At 36.5% G+C, this 17,915-nt stretch overlaps 2 protein-coding genes across 7 annotated transcripts in view; both read right to left on the reverse strand.

Moving 5' to 3' along the window:
• Positions 1 to 17,501, reverse strand: part of RNASE4 (ribonuclease A family member 4) — a 47,619-nt gene extending 30,118 nt beyond the window's left edge. Inside the window, exon 1 of one of the 2 annotated variants that reach the window (XM_072623985.1) lies at positions 17,411 to 17,501. The gene's annotated coding sequence lies outside the window, so the exon portion shown is untranslated. The remainder of the gene's footprint in view (positions 1 to 17,410) is intronic. The other variant, XM_072623984.1, reaches the window with a different exon arrangement.
• On the reverse strand, positions 796 to 17,501 carry ANG (angiogenin). Of its 5 annotated transcripts, XM_072623992.1 has the most exons (3): positions 4,553 to 4,637; positions 3,358 to 3,404; positions 796 to 1,672 (listed from the first exon to the last, which is right to left on the reverse strand). In XM_072623992.1, the coding sequence occupies exon 3, from the start codon at positions 1,642 to 1,644 to the stop codon at positions 1,186 to 1,188; it is 459 nt and encodes a 152-aa protein (XP_072480093.1). In that variant the 5' UTR covers positions 1,645 to 1,672; positions 3,358 to 3,404; positions 4,553 to 4,637; the 3' UTR covers positions 796 to 1,185. The 5 variants fall into 5 exon arrangements, with proteins under 5 accessions (XP_072480093.1, XP_072480091.1, XP_072480092.1 ...); XM_072623990.1 differs by lacking the exons at positions 3,358 to 3,404; positions 4,553 to 4,637 and adding an exon at positions 17,411 to 17,501; XM_072623991.1 differs by lacking the exons at positions 3,358 to 3,404; positions 4,553 to 4,637 and adding an exon at positions 12,684 to 12,778.
• Positions 17,502 to 17,915: the final 414 nt, after the last annotated feature.

The following is a 17,915-nucleotide window of genomic DNA, read 5'->3' on the forward strand; positions in this document are numbered from 1 at the left end:
TCATAAGTGGGCTATTTGAGGTGGTTGAGAGACATTATAGCTAGAGAGATTTTAATATAAGAATAAACATATATCTGTTTTTCCCTTTTTAATGACCTATAGATCTTGTTCTCTCTATCTTTGACAATAGCAATGATCTATATAATAGCAACTGAGTCCCAAATCAGGGAAATAGGAATGAATGAAAATGTTCTGGAATTTGATGAGGATATAATTCTTCTTTGAGAAATTTTTACTACCATCCCTGACTGTAAAGGTTTGGATAATAGTAGGTTTCCTAACATTCAATATTTAGGAAGCCTCTTCTTTCCTCTCAGGGAGTTGATGCTAGCTATAGTTCCTAACTAAGGAACTAAAGCTAAGAAGACTCCTATAAAGAGTTCAGGAACCATTAACCCATTTCTCTATCTTCCACAATCAAACTGAGGTCTGCCAATAGGGTAGGATTATCATTGGGATCTCTTGGGCAGTTTCTCAGCAGCCTATGTAGGAAAGTAACCTACTCTTCTTGTATTTTCCAAGATTATGGGATGAACAATGTCCTGACTCACCTAAATTCTTTGCCTAGTGGTCTAAAGCTATGGGGATTTTTTCAAACTGCTTTCATAAGGGTATTAAATCAACACTAACTTTAGAGACACTTATAAGTTTACACATCAACAATTTCTAGCAGATATTGATACAAAGTTACAGAGTGAGGAAAGGGGTTTCTTTCCATGTTATTAGTTTCCCTTTAAGGAAACAGGTGAGAATGGGAAACAAGTTTAATATTCAATGAGCCAGTGAGAAGACTGATTATTACTGATTTCAGAGATATTTTATTGATTCAAAGACTGAAAACAGAAGAAACTGAGCAATTCAGCTTTTAAGAGACTGATAATGAGAGTTATAAACACTCCTGCATATAAGGACATAACGTTAAGGAGGAAGTATGGAGTTCCAGTGGCTTACAATGGAAGCAAAACTAACAAAAATCAACAATCTTACTAAGCATATAGATCAAGGGTTGGCAACCCTGCCAAAGGACCTTAGCAACATCCCAAGTCTAGGATGCTGGAGGTATGAAAAGAGTAGCATTAAAAAAAAAGAACTACATGTCCATTAGAAAGGGATGAGATCATTATACAGCATTGGTATCCATCTAAATACCATTTGGGGTACCCGTATCTTAGATTGCCAAACTCTTTATGTAAATTTTTTTGCCGTGATAGTCTTTTCAAGGTGGACAGGTAAGCCATGCTCGCAGGCAATAACAATATATCTAGAGTCAGCAGTGGCCCTGTACCTGCAGGGAGGTCTTGTGGACCCTCCGTGATGTCGACAGTTGGTGACCTGAAATTGTGATTTGCTTATCCTAAACCTCTCGTCTTGATAGGGATCCCCAGCATTATCTTCACAGACAGCCTTGATTTTGGGGTAATCAGCGTGGATGAAGGTATTCATGTCCTTGCAGGGATTGGTCAAATCTCTCTCTCTCATGATCGTTTCACAGTAGTTGTCATCCCGGCCCGTTGGATGGTGATCAAAGTGCTGTGTCAGGAAGCGTTTCTCCCTGTCATTTTCTTGGGTCAAAGGTGAAACCAGCCAAAGTCCCAGGATGAAGAACAGCAAAAGAGGGCCCATGCCCTTTAGAAACATCACCATCTCTCCCAATCAGGTGTCCTGCCAAGGGCTAGATAGAGGATGAAGGATATGACAACCATTATAGGACATGCTTCCAAATATAAGCCAAATGAATAAGGAAATTCTGTTCCTTTTTTTCTGCTTTTTTTTTTTTTTTGCCAAGAGAGCAGAACTCTATAACCTCAAAGTTCCCACTATGGATCTGGAGTCATGAACTTTGATCAATTCTCATTCTTAATTCCTTAACCACAGTTCACTATCCATTTGCATGACATGTCTGCGAAGATAACAATATTTATATACAAAAAGAGGAGTTGGACTCAATAACCTGTAAGGTCACTTGTAGCTCTAAAACTATGGTTGGTCCCTTGCTTCCATTACATAGTTCTATTGGTTTTAAGCAATTGATATAGAATTATACTATGAGCCACTAGAAGGCAGTGGTTGATAAGGGCTGTCTGTCAAACATACCCTAAAGGCTCTGGCACGAAAATTGTCATCACAAAAATGGTTAAGGAAAAGGGAACCCAAGAGGATGGCGTAAGTTTATAATTTTTTTTGTTGTTACAAAGTACTTGTATGAAATATATCATTTGATCATGACAACAACTCTCTCATGTCAATAGTGCAATTATATTACTCTTATTTTAAGAATGAGAAAACTGAGCCCTAGAGATTTGTGATATGCCCAAGGTCATACAGCTAGTATGTGTCAACAAATGGAATAGAAATCAAGAGTTCTGGTGCCTAGTCTGGTTTTCCTATGCTACTTACTCTTCCCATATCTCAAATACCACTTACACTCAGATTCAATTTGAACTAGTCCACTAGGTCAAGCCAGAATACAACTGATAAAAGATTAGAGTTCAATGGAATTTATTTTATTGGCAAAGATAGTCTCTGATTGAAGTCTACTCTTCAGGAAAATACTAATGCTTACTATTATATATACATATATATATAATTAGCTCATAACTCTTACTGACATTATTTTGCTTATGTTTCACTTTATGAATAAAGCATTCCCAAAGTTTACCAAGTCCTTCCATAGTCATCATTCATTACACTTTGGATTAGCCTGAGAATGTTTCCTCTTTGAGTTATTTGAGAAAATATTATCAGGGTTTTTATTCACTATGTTCACATACCAACTTGTCCTGCTATGGAGAAAGACTTGCTTTCTAAAGTTCAAGGTAATCAGAAAACAACCAATACATTAAAGTCTCATTAGCTGAGGATCAAGATGGTCATATAACTGTCTCAAGTCTTTTTTATTCAAGTTAGTCTTTCTTAGCATAGATAAGGGACATGAGAATATATTGGGGAAAATTGGTAGAATCATCTTAAACTAGGCTCTCTCAATATTAGTGGAAGGTATACATGTCATGTACAAGTCACAAGGGCATTACTGGTTAAGGAGTCAGGAGGCATCAACCAATCTAAAAGTCTCTGCCAATCCTGCAATAGACTCTCAGATCTAAATCCAAGTTTCCTTGCTAGAGGTGATTGTTGATAGATGAATGATGAAGTGGCAGAGTCTATTCCCTTGGATATCATAGGAAAATGAAATTGTTTGGAATTCATCCTCATCACTGAAAACTTAATCTTTTATGTGGTAAAAGACAGATGACCAAAACATTCAGATACTGGCACACTCTATGGTCATGCATAACCTTGCTTATCAAAGGTTAAAAAAAAGTTGAGAAGTCAAGTTTCTCTATCAATAATATTTACCTTGACTTTGTCCCACTAATCTGCACGGTTCAGACCACACATATCACCTGGAAATTAAGGCATTGGGCAGTCTATAGAAAGGTGCTTTGTCTACTGAGAATGGTGCTTACAAAGCAGTTTGACCATTAGAAACTGAAGAACCCCAGGTACCAGCTTAAGGCAGGAAATATTATCACACTTTTTGACCTTCATGTCTACCTGCTCATCCCACCAACATACTGTAGGTGCAACAGAAGCTCATCTGTCCTCCTCTACCATACAAATAGTCCACAGAAAGAATACCAGACTGACCAAAAAATTAGATATAAGCATCTCTCTGTCTCTCCCACCCCCAACTCTCTCTCTCGCTTCCCCTTCTGACTCTCTCTTTTTGTTTCTGTCTCTCTGGGAGTGTGTGTATCTCTGTCGCCATCTCCACGTATATCTCTGTTTCTGTCTGTTTCTATCTCTTTCTCTCTGGCATTGGCTTTGCGAGTCACACAGAATGGTTTTAAACTATTAAATTATTATTAGTACTGAGAGTAAATTTTTCCTGGATATGGCTTTAGAGTTATATTTTTCCTAAGTATCTTCCATAGAATAAAGAGATTATACAAGCCATATATTCCTGCCTTCCTGAATAGCTTTTGCTCTGTTTCTAAGGGGAGTAATTGGCAAGAAAATAGCAAGGAGTCACAAGGACAAACTAAACACAGCCAAATTGAAATATTCCAAGATTTCCTAATTTACCTATACCTTATTCTAGCCTAAGAAAGCTTTATCCAATCTGAAGCCTCTAACTGGAACCAATTGTGGGTGCCCTCCATTGAAAGATTAGGCTCACAAATTTACTTCTGTTAATCTCCATGAGAGACTTGCCATCTCACTGATAGCTACCATTAAACCTTGGTTGCAGAAGTGGCTTTCACAATAGCTTATTTACATTTCACTCTTTGTCCTAGAACCAAAGACTTTAAGTGGGAGTGGAAGGACCATCCCACAACAGTTAATAGCAATTAACTATCATCTGTATTTAATAAATATTAATTTATCTGTAATTCAAATATAAATTTATTATAGTATACGTAATATTATGTATATAAATATTAATTTATCATGATAAATAGATGGATAGATTGGTAGATGATAAATGAGCAGATTGATAGGTTAATTAGGTTAGTTCAGATCAGATTATTCCATAGAAAAGAAGTCTTACAACAATCCGTCAATTTCCCTTACTGGAGAAGGGTTCCAGTTGCTTCTTCCCTGGTGGAGAGTGCTCAGACACCTCCTCCCTGCCTTGATTCTGACTATATAGTTTTCAGATAGACAAGGGGTGGAGATAATTTATTTGACTCCCAACCTCTATTAGAAACAGGAAAATCAAGGGTATTTGTTTTGTACAAACAAGAGAGAAGTCATTCACGTCCTCTTTGGGAGTGGTTGAGTGAAATATTAACCTGACCAAAGGGATTTAGAGATTAGCCCTGACAACCAAAATCTGTTGAACCTGGCCAACAGAGACCCAGGATCTGCTCTATCTGCAAAACCCACCTTAATCTGTTGTCTTTAGAGATAGAGAGCTTTTCAAATAGGTCTTTATGTTTGGGGAGTATGAAATATACAAATCTTCCTGCTATTCTCCAGGCTGACAACTTGACCTAGGAGAAACACCTGCCTTTCCATGGTCACCAACCTTGAGGGTACTTACATACCCAAGAGTGGAAGTCGAAGGTCTTTCTGCTTTAGATGCACATGATCATGTTTCTAGCTCTCTGAGCTTATCAAGCTACTATTGGCATGGAGACAAAGGGCATTTCACAGCATAATTAAGTGACATACTTAAGAGCAGAACTCAAGTTCTCTGATTCCTTATCCAAAGCCTTTATTACTATCCTGATATATGCTAGCTCTATGATCATGAGTAAGTCACTTCACTCGAAGTCTCATTTTTCTCATCTGTAAAAATACTAGCACTACCTGCCTCTTAAGGTTGTGAAGAAAGCTCTTTGTAAATCTTAAAGGATTGTAGAAATGTATTAACTACCCTATGGTTCTCTCCCTCCTTTCATGGGTCTTACTGGCTCACACCCCCAACTTCTATCCATGGTAAAAACTAGATGGGAAAGAATAATCAAATATTATAAATTCATAATGATGAGGTACAGGCACTTGGAACCCCTTTGAATCTTCCTTGAATTTTGCAACTTGATCTGTCACTCACCTGAGGCCACAAGCCTTTCATTATCACTTTGTCCAATTGCCTCCAACTGCTTCCCACCCTAGATCCCATCAAACTCCAACATTCTCTTAGTTCTGACCTTTAGTCACCCCAGTCCCATCAAGATCCTTCTTAGACTCCTCCTCAAGACCCTCCCTAAATCCCTCCTCCCATTATCCCCAGACTACTTGGCCACCCCTAGATTCCTCCCACGGTCTTTCTGTATATAAATTCCATCTTGCCTCCATGAAGGCACTCAGATTCAATCGAGCTGAAATTCAACCTAGCTGAGATTCGATCTGGCTTGCTTGTCAATTCAAGCATCACAAATGTTTACGCTCCTTAAGAGTCTACCTAATATAGCAAATATTAAATAAGCTTTGTTTTTCTTTGGCTGAAAGGCTTAAGTCTAATTTTTTTGAGCAGGTCCCAGCATGTATTTTGGAGTCCCAAGTACCCCTGACCTCAAGAAGAGGGCTTTGAAATATGGATAGCACAAAAACTTCCACTTATTGCAACTCTGTTACAAAAATGCTCCCACTACCATTTTGTAACAAAGAAAACATTCCATCATATTAAACTATGTAAAAGAAAGGGCTTCAAATAATATTGTGGGATACACAGGTGAAAGATTGTTATTGTTAGCAAGAAGTTCTCTGGCTCTGAGCACATAATTGTTGCTAACACAACAGAGGCTCTGAGAAATCCAGAAGTATCACTTGCCACTTGTTACAAAAGATAGGCAAACAAGAAGAAGATATTTATTGTCTACTAGACACATATCACAGTGACAGTAATTATTTGCTGGGTAGGACCTAGCACTTTATTTGCCACCACTCTACTTTCCTCTCCTCACCAGTTTCCACTGAAGCCACTGACTCCACAATCCACAACACAAGTTTCTATCTACCATTTACAAAGAAGGATCAACTACAAAGAAGCTGTGTATTATTTAGAAAGGAACTGATCCATTTTCAAGAATTGTTCAGATTCTACCTTTGCTACCTCCCCTGCTGGTGCAGGCACATTAGTTGGAAGTCTCCCAGTACAACCAAAGTCAGAGAAATGCTGTTGACAGATGTGAACCCAACGTTCTGTATATAGAGGCACCAAGACTGGAGCCATTGACCAAGAAAGCCCCAGAGGCAATTGGGACCTGGGAAGGGACCAAAAGCAGCAATGACCAGTCTAGGTACAACAACAGTATTCATGCTAGAATACCCAAGCCCTCAGTCCTGAGATGTTCAAAGTGCCCTAAAGATCCAGCATTCTAAATCTCAAAGATTTAATGAAGGGACCTGATCTCAGGAGGTAGAGGTCAATGCGGAGGTCCAGGGAACCAAGAAGAGCAGACCACACCATGAAATATCTCATTAGAAAAATAAATGACCTGGAGAATAGATCAGGGAGAAACAATATAAGAATTGCTGGGATGTCTGAAAATTATGGTAAAAAAGAATCTTGATACAATATTACAAGAAATTATTAAAGAAAAGCGCCTTAGCATGACAAGTGGAAAAGCAGAACCCTGACACAAAGCCCCAACCCAAGAACTAAGACTAAAAATTTGTAAGTATGAGAAGATACAGACCACTATATAGAATTATAATAGATCTGGAGATGTCCAAAACTCAAACCTAGAAAAAGAGAGCAACTCCACAGCAACTACAAGCAGATTAAAAAGGAGAAGGGATATGGATTTTCCTAAAGAACTACATGAACACTTATAAGTAATGAAGCAAGAAATCAAAAATGAAATAAAAGCTCTGGAGGAAGGAATTGGAAGATGAATAATTTAAAATGTACAGAGGGAGCTAATTACAAAAAAAAAAATAGAGAACCTGGGGATAAATTGATTACATTCTGAGGGATATAAGAAGGGAAAGAAAAGGTAGGGATAAAATTAATAAGGAAATGGAACTTGCTATTTCTCAGAATTAGGGGGCATGAGAAAAAAGTATAAAATTTGAAGAAAGGAGAGGTCAGATGAATCTCATTTTTATCTGAACTTGGCAAAGAAGGTTTGAACACACACACTCACACACACACTCAAAGAGTTTAGTATTGCACATCATACTTAGCAGATAAGTAGGCAGGGATATGGGCAAAGGGATTAAGACAGGGAAATGAATAGTTCAAATCCAAATAAAATTCCTAATCCTGAAGAGAAATTTAAAAGGAAAAATAAAATAGCTGGAAACCAAGAAGTTTCCCAATAGAGGAATGTTTGAAGAAATTGTAGTGTGTGGATTGTTAACAGGATTTTACTGACCCAGTCTCCAACTTGAAAATGATGAGACAGATGGCCAGACAAAGCCCCAATAATCAGGTAATCATTTAATTAATTACTTTCATTGTGAGGAGCAGATTTGCCAATCAGGAATTCTCCTGATCAGAATTCCACCTCCTGAAGTAAAGACAGAGATGATATACATAAATCTCAATGGGAAAGGAGTGGTGAAGGTGGATTAAAAGAATCATTTCCAGGGCCAGAATGGTCTCCCACGACCAGCCCACAAGTCCATAATACAACAGTTCTGGAGTCAAATCTTTAGGGTTCATGACCACCCCCACCCCCACTCAGGGCACAGAACCAGGGTTCTGTGATGGGAACAGATTCTACAATTTTTAATTCACTTCACTTCAGGCACACAGGCAGTGATCGTGAGCATTGTCGAGGTTTGCTTGCTCATTTCAAGCTGCATTGTGAGCTTCTGACTCACAAACTAGAAGAGGCAATTCTTGAGAAACTTCATTATTAGTATATTCATATGTCATATCGATTAATATGAAAAATCATGATTCCCTTCACAAGATGTAATGGAACACTTTGTGCTGGCCGAAGTGATGAAAGAGGGATACCAACCATAGGCTGGTAAGCAACACAGAACCAAGAGGACAATTTTTACAACAAAATTGTGAAGAAAAACAACTCTGAACAATTTAAAAACTATTCAAAACAACAACCAATGCCTTCAAAGGACCTACGATGAAATATGTTCCTGAAGTCCTGACAGAGAAGTGATGTACTAGAGGTTTAGAAAGAAACTTTTTTGATGTTACCATTATGTGGATTTGATTTGATTGACCAGTCCTATTTGTTACAAGGTAGTTTTTTTCCCGTTTTCATTGGAGGAAGGGGAAGGATAGAAGTGCAAAAAATACAAAAAGAAACAAGAGGAGGGGCATTTAAATATTGTTTTAAGTGCAGAATGAAGCATAAGCAAAGTAGCCCCATTTTGAAAGTAATGGGTTGAGATTATTACATATTTCCTTTAAAAGCATATAGCACTGCTGACCAGTCTATGGCTACAGGTGAGAAAGAGTGAGCACACAGGTCTGGTGAGTGTGGATTCCTGCAGGAACAAGAATATTGCTGAGACAGTGTGACTAGAGTACCTAACTATGGGCCTGAGGTTGAACCCACTGGACAGAATTCAGAAAATAACAGTAAGGATTTCCTGAGGCCTGGGCCACCATTACTCACAATTTGGGATTAAAACCTTACTACAATAAGAAGCTGCTAAAAAATAAAATAAAAATAAAAATGAGTAAGCAAAGGAAAAAGCACCTCACCATAGATAACTACTATATTGTAAAAGATCTGGTTCATATTCAGAGGAAGATAGTGAGCTTTTAAAAAAAAAGCCACTTCTACCCCAAAGAGTCACATCAAATGGTCACAAGCTCAAAAATAATTCTTGGAACAACCTAAAAAGAAATTCAAAAATCAAATCAGTGAGATCAAGGAAAAATCAAGGGGGAAAAAGCAATCCAAGAAAATTATGAAAAGAAAGTTAACCAACTGGGAAAAGAGGTTCAAAATCTTAAAGGAGAAACTAACTCCTTGAAAACTAGAATTGGATAAGGAGAATAGAATGACATTATAAAACACCAAGAAATAATAAAGCAAGAAATAACAGAAGAGGATCTGAAATATCTCATTAGAAAAAAAATGATCTGGAGAACAGATCAAAGAGAAAGCATATAGGGGTGGCTAAAATCAGGAATGGGGGGTAAGGGAAGCTGATAAGGTAATATAGATGGGGTGAAAAGATGCTGAAAAGGACAACAGTGAGCAAAAATAGGATGGAGAGAAATTCACAAATAGTAATTATAACTTTGAATGTAAATGGGATAAACTCACTCATAAAATGGAAATGGACAGCAGAATACATTAAAAATCAAAATTCAACAATATGTTGTTTATAAGAAACACATTTAAGAAAGAGAGATACACACAGAGTTAAAAATAGAGGGTTGGAATAGAATTTATTATGCTTCAGATGGTGCCAAAAAAGGTAGGAATAGCTATCAAGATATCAAACAAAGTTACGGCTAAAATATATTTAATTAAAAGAGATAAGCAAGGTAACTACATTTTGATAAAATGTTCTATAGATAATAAAACAATATCAATACCAAATCTATATATACCAGACGGTATAGCATCTAACTTTTTAAAACAAAACTTAAATAAATTGCATGTGGAGACAGATAGTAGTACTGTAATAGTGGTGGACTTTAATCTTCCCCTCTCAGAACTAGATCAATCTAACAAAACATAAATAAGAAAAAAGTCAAGGAAGTAAATAGAATTTTAGATAAACTACATATGATAGATATCTGGAAAGAACTGAATGGAAATACAAAGGAATACACCCTTTTCTCAGTGGCTCACAGTACCTTTACAAAGATTGACTTTAAATTAGGACATGAAAATTTTATAGTTAAAAGCAGAAATATTAAAAGTATCCTTTTCAGATCACAATGCAATAAAAATTATATTTAATAGGGAAACATTGAAACATAGTTAACATCTCATTGGAGATTAAACAACCTAATCTTAAGGAATTTAATTAATTTCATTAAAGAGAATGACAATAATGAGACAACATATCAAAACCTATGAGATAGCAGCAGTAATCAAAGAAAAATGTATATCTCTAGATGCTTATACTAATAAAAGAGAGAAAAAGCAGCCCAATATATTGAGTATGCAATTAAACTAGAAAAAGAACAAACTGAAAATCCCCAAATAAACACTAAACTGGAAATTCTAAAAATTAAAGCTGAGATTAATACAATTGAGGGTAATTGTTGAATTAACTAAATTGAATTAATAAATAAAATTAGGAGTTAGTTTTATGAAAAAAACCAATCAAATAGATAAACCATTGGTTAATTTGATTTTTAAAAAGAGAGAAAAACCAAATCACTAGTATCAAAAATGAAAAGGGTAAATACACCACCATCAAAGATGAAATTAAAATAATTATAAGGAGGTTTTTTGCTTAATTATATGCCAATAAATTTAACAATTTAAGTGAAGTAGAAGGATATTTACAAAAATTTAGCTTGCTTAGATGAGCAGAAGAGGAAACAGAATATCTAAACAGACCTATTTTAGAAAAAAAAATTGAACAGGCCATAAATAAGGAAGAAAAAAAATAAAACGCCAGGACGAGATGGATTAACAAATGAATTCTATCAAACACCTAAAGTATTTTAACTAATTCAATATTTTAAAAGTTATTTGAAATAATAGGCAAAAAAGCTATATTACCAAATTCTTTTTATGAAACAGATATGATACTGATACTTAAACCAGGAAGAGATCAGAGAAAGAAAATTATAGACCAGTTGCATTAATGAATATGGATGTAAAAATCCTAAATAAAATACTAGCTAAAAGGTTATAACAATATATTGCAAAGATTATACATTATGATCAAGCGGGATTTATAACAAAAATTCAGGAATGGTTTAACGTAAGGAGAACTATTAACATAATTGATTATATCAATAATAAAAGTTTTTAAAATCATGATTATATCAATAGATGCAGAAAAAGTTATTGATAAAATACAACACCTATTACTATTCAAAACATTGAAAGTATAGGTATAAATGGATTTTTTTCCTTACATTGATGAAAAAAATTATCTAAAACCATCAGCAAGCATCATTTGTACAGGGGATAAGTTAGAAGCCTTGTAAGAGCACAGGTGAAATAAGGATGCCCACTGTCACTAATATTTTTCAGTACTGTACTGGAAATCCTAGTAATAGCAGTAAGAAAAGAAAAAGAAATAGAAAGAATCAGAATATGGAATGAGGTAATAAAACTAGCCCTTTTTTGCAGATGATATGATATACTTGGAAAATCCAAAAGACTAAACTAAAATGTTAATTGAAATAATTAATAATTTATGTGATAACTTTATTATTATTTATTATTATTATTATATATTTAGAAGGAATAGCAAGCTATACATAATAAATTTGAAGTTTCATGTGCAGTCATTTTTTCTTATCCTGCTGTGTTATGGAAAGGCTTGTTTTATTACATAAATTAAAATAAAATAAATTTAAAAATTTAAAAAGCATATGAGTAGGGAACAGAAATGAACAGTTTCATATAAAATTCTATTTTCCCATTCTACCTTTGCATATGGAAATGTTCATTTTGAGGGACAAGAATAACATTTTTCAAGTTCAAAATGATTTTTTTAAAGAAAAAAACAGCTTAAAGCAATTAGAGGAGATTTTGTTGAAGGTCTCTGCCTGCTACAGGTTCTGGGAGAGGATGGAAAAGGAGTTAAACTTCCACTGTCCTTGAGTTGATCCCAAGAATTGACAATAGCTAGTAACCTTAGTCTGTTTCAGCACACAGCCCTTCTCCAGATTTTGAACACTGAACATAAGCCAAATCAACAACTCCCAGAGCTAATCTCTCTGTTTCTCCTGCTTAGTCATTGCCTTTCTCACTTCCCTCAAGTATTATAACCTTCTTCACCCCCTGTAGCAGAATTTATATTGTCCACTTTTTGCTACAATTCCCAAAGGTTCCTGCAGCCATGATTGAGAAGTCTGGTTGCAAGCATAGGAAGGGGCCAGGAAAGCAACTCAGCCAGTAGCAGAGAAAATGACCTCGGACCTCTAGACTTGGCATTGTCTTTCTGTTCTTTTCTCCACCCACTCATCCACATGGGCAAACAGAAGAGACTTAGGGTTTGGAAACTGGTGAATTCTGAGAAATAGAACTGTTTGGTATCCAGCAAATACCAACTGTTTTGTTAATAGTTTGGCCTTCAGATATTAAAATTTGGGATGGAATACTTACCATCTACTAGGGAGAGTTCTCTGCCTGAAAGACACAAATTCCTCAGGAGGAAGAGAAATCTAAAGAAAAGACTAAAGTTTCAAGCCTTAGTCAACTGGGAGGATCATGCTCTTTGGTCTAAACTCCAAAGAGATTGGTACCTGAACTAGTTATCTCCTGCAAGAGAAATGAGAGGCTTGTTACATGTCCTAGGGCAAAGGTTTTCTACCTTTTCTAAAAGAACTGGAAAAGTCTACTAGCTGACAGAGCAAGTTTTCCCTGAAGATAAGGACTGCATAGTCAAACAGAATCTGGGATGGACTTCATAGCCAGCTTATAACCAGTATTTGGTGGAAACTATGAAATTAGTCATGAGCAGACCTAATAGAAACAGTATGAACACAAAGGCCTTCCAACAGCTCTAAAGAATGAGTTCCTCCTCCATATGTATGCCCTGGACATTGTTGACCTGAGAACTTGGTTAAAGAAAAGGCACAGGCTAAATGCATACATTTTATGATTTAATTAATTAAACAAATCCCCATAAAGATAACAGTTGCATAGCACTACAGAGACAGGATCAAATCTGGCTGGCTGGTACAGAAATCTTCTGGCTTATACACATTTTACAGTGAGAAAGGAACTCTCTTAGTTGGAAAAATTGTAAATTTAGTAAGACAAGACAATTAACAAAGCAATGTCAGTAGGGTTTAGTGACTCCAGGCTGTGTAAACATATGTGTCTGTGACATACAATAAGAAGAAAATCCCGCCACTCTAGTGGCAGGCTTCCTGTCCTAAACAGGTACTCAAAATAGCTGACACAGGAAAGGGTAAACAAAGTTTCAATTGAAATTACAACCCAGGACATCTGTGGGGTTTTTTTTATCACTAAAATGCCAGGAGAAAGGGTCTCCTAAGGGAATTATTAAGTCAGTCCCTTTGCTTCCCTGACACCAAAAGGCCATTAGGTTCAGACTCTTCTTAATTCAAGCTTTAGCCCTTATTAAAGTCCAAAATTTATGTTAAATATTATCAACACACACTTTCTCTATTTGTGTGACTTGCCTATATGTATTCTCAACATGCCTGCTTCTCCATGGGTATTCCCTGCTGATGCGGTATTTGTGATGAAATATGCCCCAGATTTATGAGGGAATGTTTTGTTAAGTACTTTTCTTTCTTTTTACCATTCCACTTGACTTTAAAATTGTCTTTACTTTAAACTAATCAAGATTTTTGGCTGACTATTAAAGTTGAACAAACCACAATGGACAGCCTTCTACTATGGGATTACCCTACATGATGGAAGGTGACCCCAGGTGATGCATTTAGATGTTTCAGGTTTTTGAGGTTTTCGTTAGATGTGATGACATCCTACTGACTTTCTCCCATCCAATTCATCAAAGAAAAAAAAACAAAAAACCACCAGTTAATCTTCTTCAAGAGCAAATATATTCATACCATGTCACTACCAGAAAATCTTCAATGGCAACCCCATTGCTCTTAGGGAAAAAATAGCCCGTTCTTTACCTGGCATTCAAGGCTCTCTACAGTTGGTCTCCAATCTGCCTTTCTAGTCTTATGTCAAATTACTTTTGATTCATATTTGTGTTTATGTTTCAGCTATACTGGAGTGCTCAATTTCCTCTTAGGTTGCTCTGCATTATCAATACTACTATTATTATTTTTTCATATTATTTTTTTCATCCCAAGTGACTAGCACAGTGATTTGAAGATGTAAGGTAGTTATAAAGGGGTTTTTTTTTTTTGAGTGAAGGCATGTTTGCTATCAGATTGAACAAAGAATAAACTGACAGTCAAGCAACATTCTCATACCATCTTGCCTAGACAGTAGAAGGGAAAATAAACGCAACTAACAACTACTGGGAAACACTTTCTTCATGTAGGCAAAGGTACCCTGGGTGCTCAGATAAGTTCAGTTTTGAATAGCTTCCATACAGGCATACATCAGAGATATTGTGGAGTTCAGTTCCAGACTACTGCAATAAAATGATTATCGCAATACAATGAGTAACATGAATTTTTTTCATTTCCCAGTGCATATAAAAGTTATGTTTATACTATACTATAGTCTATTAAGTATGCAGAAGTATTATGTCTAAAAAATGCACATACTTTTAAAAACGCTTTATTGTTTAAAAAATGCTAGCCATTCAATGAGTTGTAATCTTTTTGTTGGTGGAGGGTCTTGCCTCCATGTTGTGGCTGCTGACTGATTGGGGGAAGGTTCAAGGGGCTGTAGCAAATTTTTAAAAATAAGACAGCAATGAAATTCGCTGTGTCCATTTGGCTCTTCCTCTGGTTTAACCACTCAGAAGCCGTTGCAGGGGTAGTAATTGGCCGACTTTCAATATTGTTGTGTCTCAAGGAAATAGAGAAGCCCAAGGACAGGGAGATAAACAAAAGTGAGTCAGTGAAACAGTCAGAACACACTCAACATTTATTAAGTTCACCATCTTATATGGGCATGATTTGTGGCACCCCACAATAATTATAATAGTAGCAACAAAGATCACTGATCAGAGATCACCATAACAGATATAATAAGAATGAAAAAGTTTAAAATGATGTGAGAATTACCAAAATGTGACAAGGGACACTGTGTGAGTACATGCTATTGGACAAATTGTACTGAGAGACTTGTTTGACATGGGCTTGCCATAAAGCTTCAATTTGTTTTTAAAAAAAGAAAAGAAAAAGAAAATGAGAAAAATAGAATTCAATAGAACATCTTCAAAGAACAATAAAGCAAAGTGCAATAAAATGAAGTAGAACTATACTTTTAAAAATACCTGAGCTCTAAAAAAGATGTCAAGCAATGATCTCCTAGGATAAACAGAAAACAAATAGTTACCACTTCTGTCTTAGTAGCAGTGACTGAAACAATCCAAATAGCTAGCCTGGAAATACTTAACCAATACATTCCTTGCCTAATATGAATGTCAAAATGCGGAGGACACCACAGGAATGTGAGCTCAGATGTGCTCTAGAATTGCACGCGCACACACACACACACACACACACACACACACACACGCACACACACACACACATCCTCTGGACAGAAGCACCAACCAGCCGAACCATGAACATTCAGGGCTTCCAATCTGATAATTCTACTGTGACTCCCTACATATCCTGCTTACTTGTCCCTTCCCTCTCTCTGCTGCCACATACCCTGCAAACCACTCTGAGCAACTTATCTCGCACAGGGATTAGAACTTGCATGTACTTTTGCCAATGGAAAAATATCATTGGGGGAATTTCTTGGAAAAGCAACAGATGTGCTCTGCATGTTTCCTGTGGTGATGTTCAGGAATCTTGTTGACTAAAGGAGAATGGGGCCAAAGTCTTGTTTACACACTTATTTTTCTCTATTTGGAAATAGAGACAGGGATTAAATATTCACTCCTCTGCAAACTCTGAGACAAGCATCTAGAATTGAGGTTGTTTGCATATGTAATTGTCTATACAGATTATTCTTTTCAAGACACTTTTCAAATTCAATATTCAACAATGAGTTTCAATCCTCCACCAGTAAACTCCTCCAAGTACTTATAAGTTATTCTTCTACATAAACATGGCAATTCTTAACCCATTTCATTATAACCATTGTTCTCCTTCACATACTCCAATCACAATTGCTATTTGTGGCCAGATCTGTCCTTTCCTTCCCTCCTACAGTGATTTGGGAAAGGCCTCCCTCCAAATATCAATCTATTTTGCTTTGTTTTTAAGGTTCACCTCAGGCACCAGCTCCTTCATATTCCTGGTTCCTCCTCCCAATTCTTTTGCATTCAATTCATATTTTAATAAATGCTTCTTTTGTAGTATATGGGAAGAAGGAGACAGCAATAAGTAGTTGCATTAGGGACCACTTTTTCAACATTAACTGTATACTCTAACTGTAATATCTGCTAAGTAAACATTATATAGCTTATCTTGATGACCAGTCCCAAGTCAGAGTTGCAGATTCCCCTGAAATTCTAATAGGAAGTCTAAGAAACATGTCCATCAGAAATTCCTTTCTTGGGGTCCAGGTATATGCCACTGCAGAAAACACAGTTTTTTAAAACACATATTTTACTTAGGATAAGGGAAAGGGGGGCCATGACCTTTAAACCTCAAAAAGTGGACCCAGACACTAAGCAGAAAAAGAAAGCAAGTTAACTTCAACTTTAAAGGAAGACTGATATGTCCAGCACACTGCCTCCTTACACATTTGCCTTAACTGATCAAATAAGAGTCTGGGTGCCCTTGTTGAGGAATAGCTAAGCATACATATATGAATGTAATGAGGTTGTGTTGCACCCTTAGAAAGAGCTAACATCAACAAGTCAGACAAACTTGGGAAAACTAGCATCAACTGAGCCAGGGTCCAAGTAAACAAAACAATATACATGATGACACAATAACACAGGGAAAACAACACTGAACAACTTCACCAAACGTGCAGTGGGTCAATGGTTGGGTCTTTCAGAGGACTGAGAGTGAAGCATGCCTCTTGCCTCTCAGAAGAGAGAAGGTGGACTATAGATTGTCGGACTTATACAAAATGTTGAATTGTTTTGCTTAGCTGAAATTCTTGGGGTTTGGGGGATCATTTGACTCTGAACTTTTTTTTTAAGGAAAGACAGAGTGAGTCCAGGACTGGAAGTCAAAGACTTTTGTATCCCTCCCTACCCTTTCCCCAAAAAACCAAAATAACAATAAAAAGTAACTCACCGTGTTTTGAGCAACAGTCCTGTTTCCTCCTTCAGTAATGCGGAAGGAGAAGGATGATCTCTTAATAAGGTTTCCTTTTAGGAATGAAAATCTATGAAATGAAAACGGGAGAGGAAAAATTAGCTAAAGTTAACAGATTTATTCTATCACCAGGCGCTCGTTCGTGATAAAAAACCCAAAGTAATGGGAATTTATTGGGCTCTTACTGTGATGAGGTGGCTACAGTGCTAGACTCAGAGTGCGGAAAGATGGCCAAGATAATACAAACAAGTACAATCCCAGAAAGACAAGTTATGTATGAAATGTGGTCTTTGGGGCTCTGCTCATTGGCCAATAGAAGAGTCAGTAAGAGCTAAAGAAAAAGAGGAATGAAAGGAGAAAAGGGGGAGGGTATTAGGAGAGGAAAGGGAAAAGTTGTGGGCGTTGGTGTTGTGTGTAACTGTTCTGTATGCACGTTGGTGTGTGATGTGTACGTGTACATGTTAGTGTGTCTGTGTCTGCTGTA

The sequence above is a fragment of the Notamacropus eugenii genome, chromosome 7, assembly GCF_028372415.1.
Source record: "Notamacropus eugenii isolate mMacEug1 chromosome 7, mMacEug1.pri_v2, whole genome shotgun sequence".
NCBI classification, from domain to species: domain Eukaryota; kingdom Metazoa; phylum Chordata; class Mammalia; order Diprotodontia; family Macropodidae; genus Notamacropus; species Notamacropus eugenii.

Excerpts from the sequence above, each read along its gene's own strand:
- ANG (XM_072623990.1), bottom strand. The coding sequence starts at position 1,644 with ATGGTGATGTTTCTAAAGGGCATGGGCCCTCTTTTGCTGTTCTTCATC.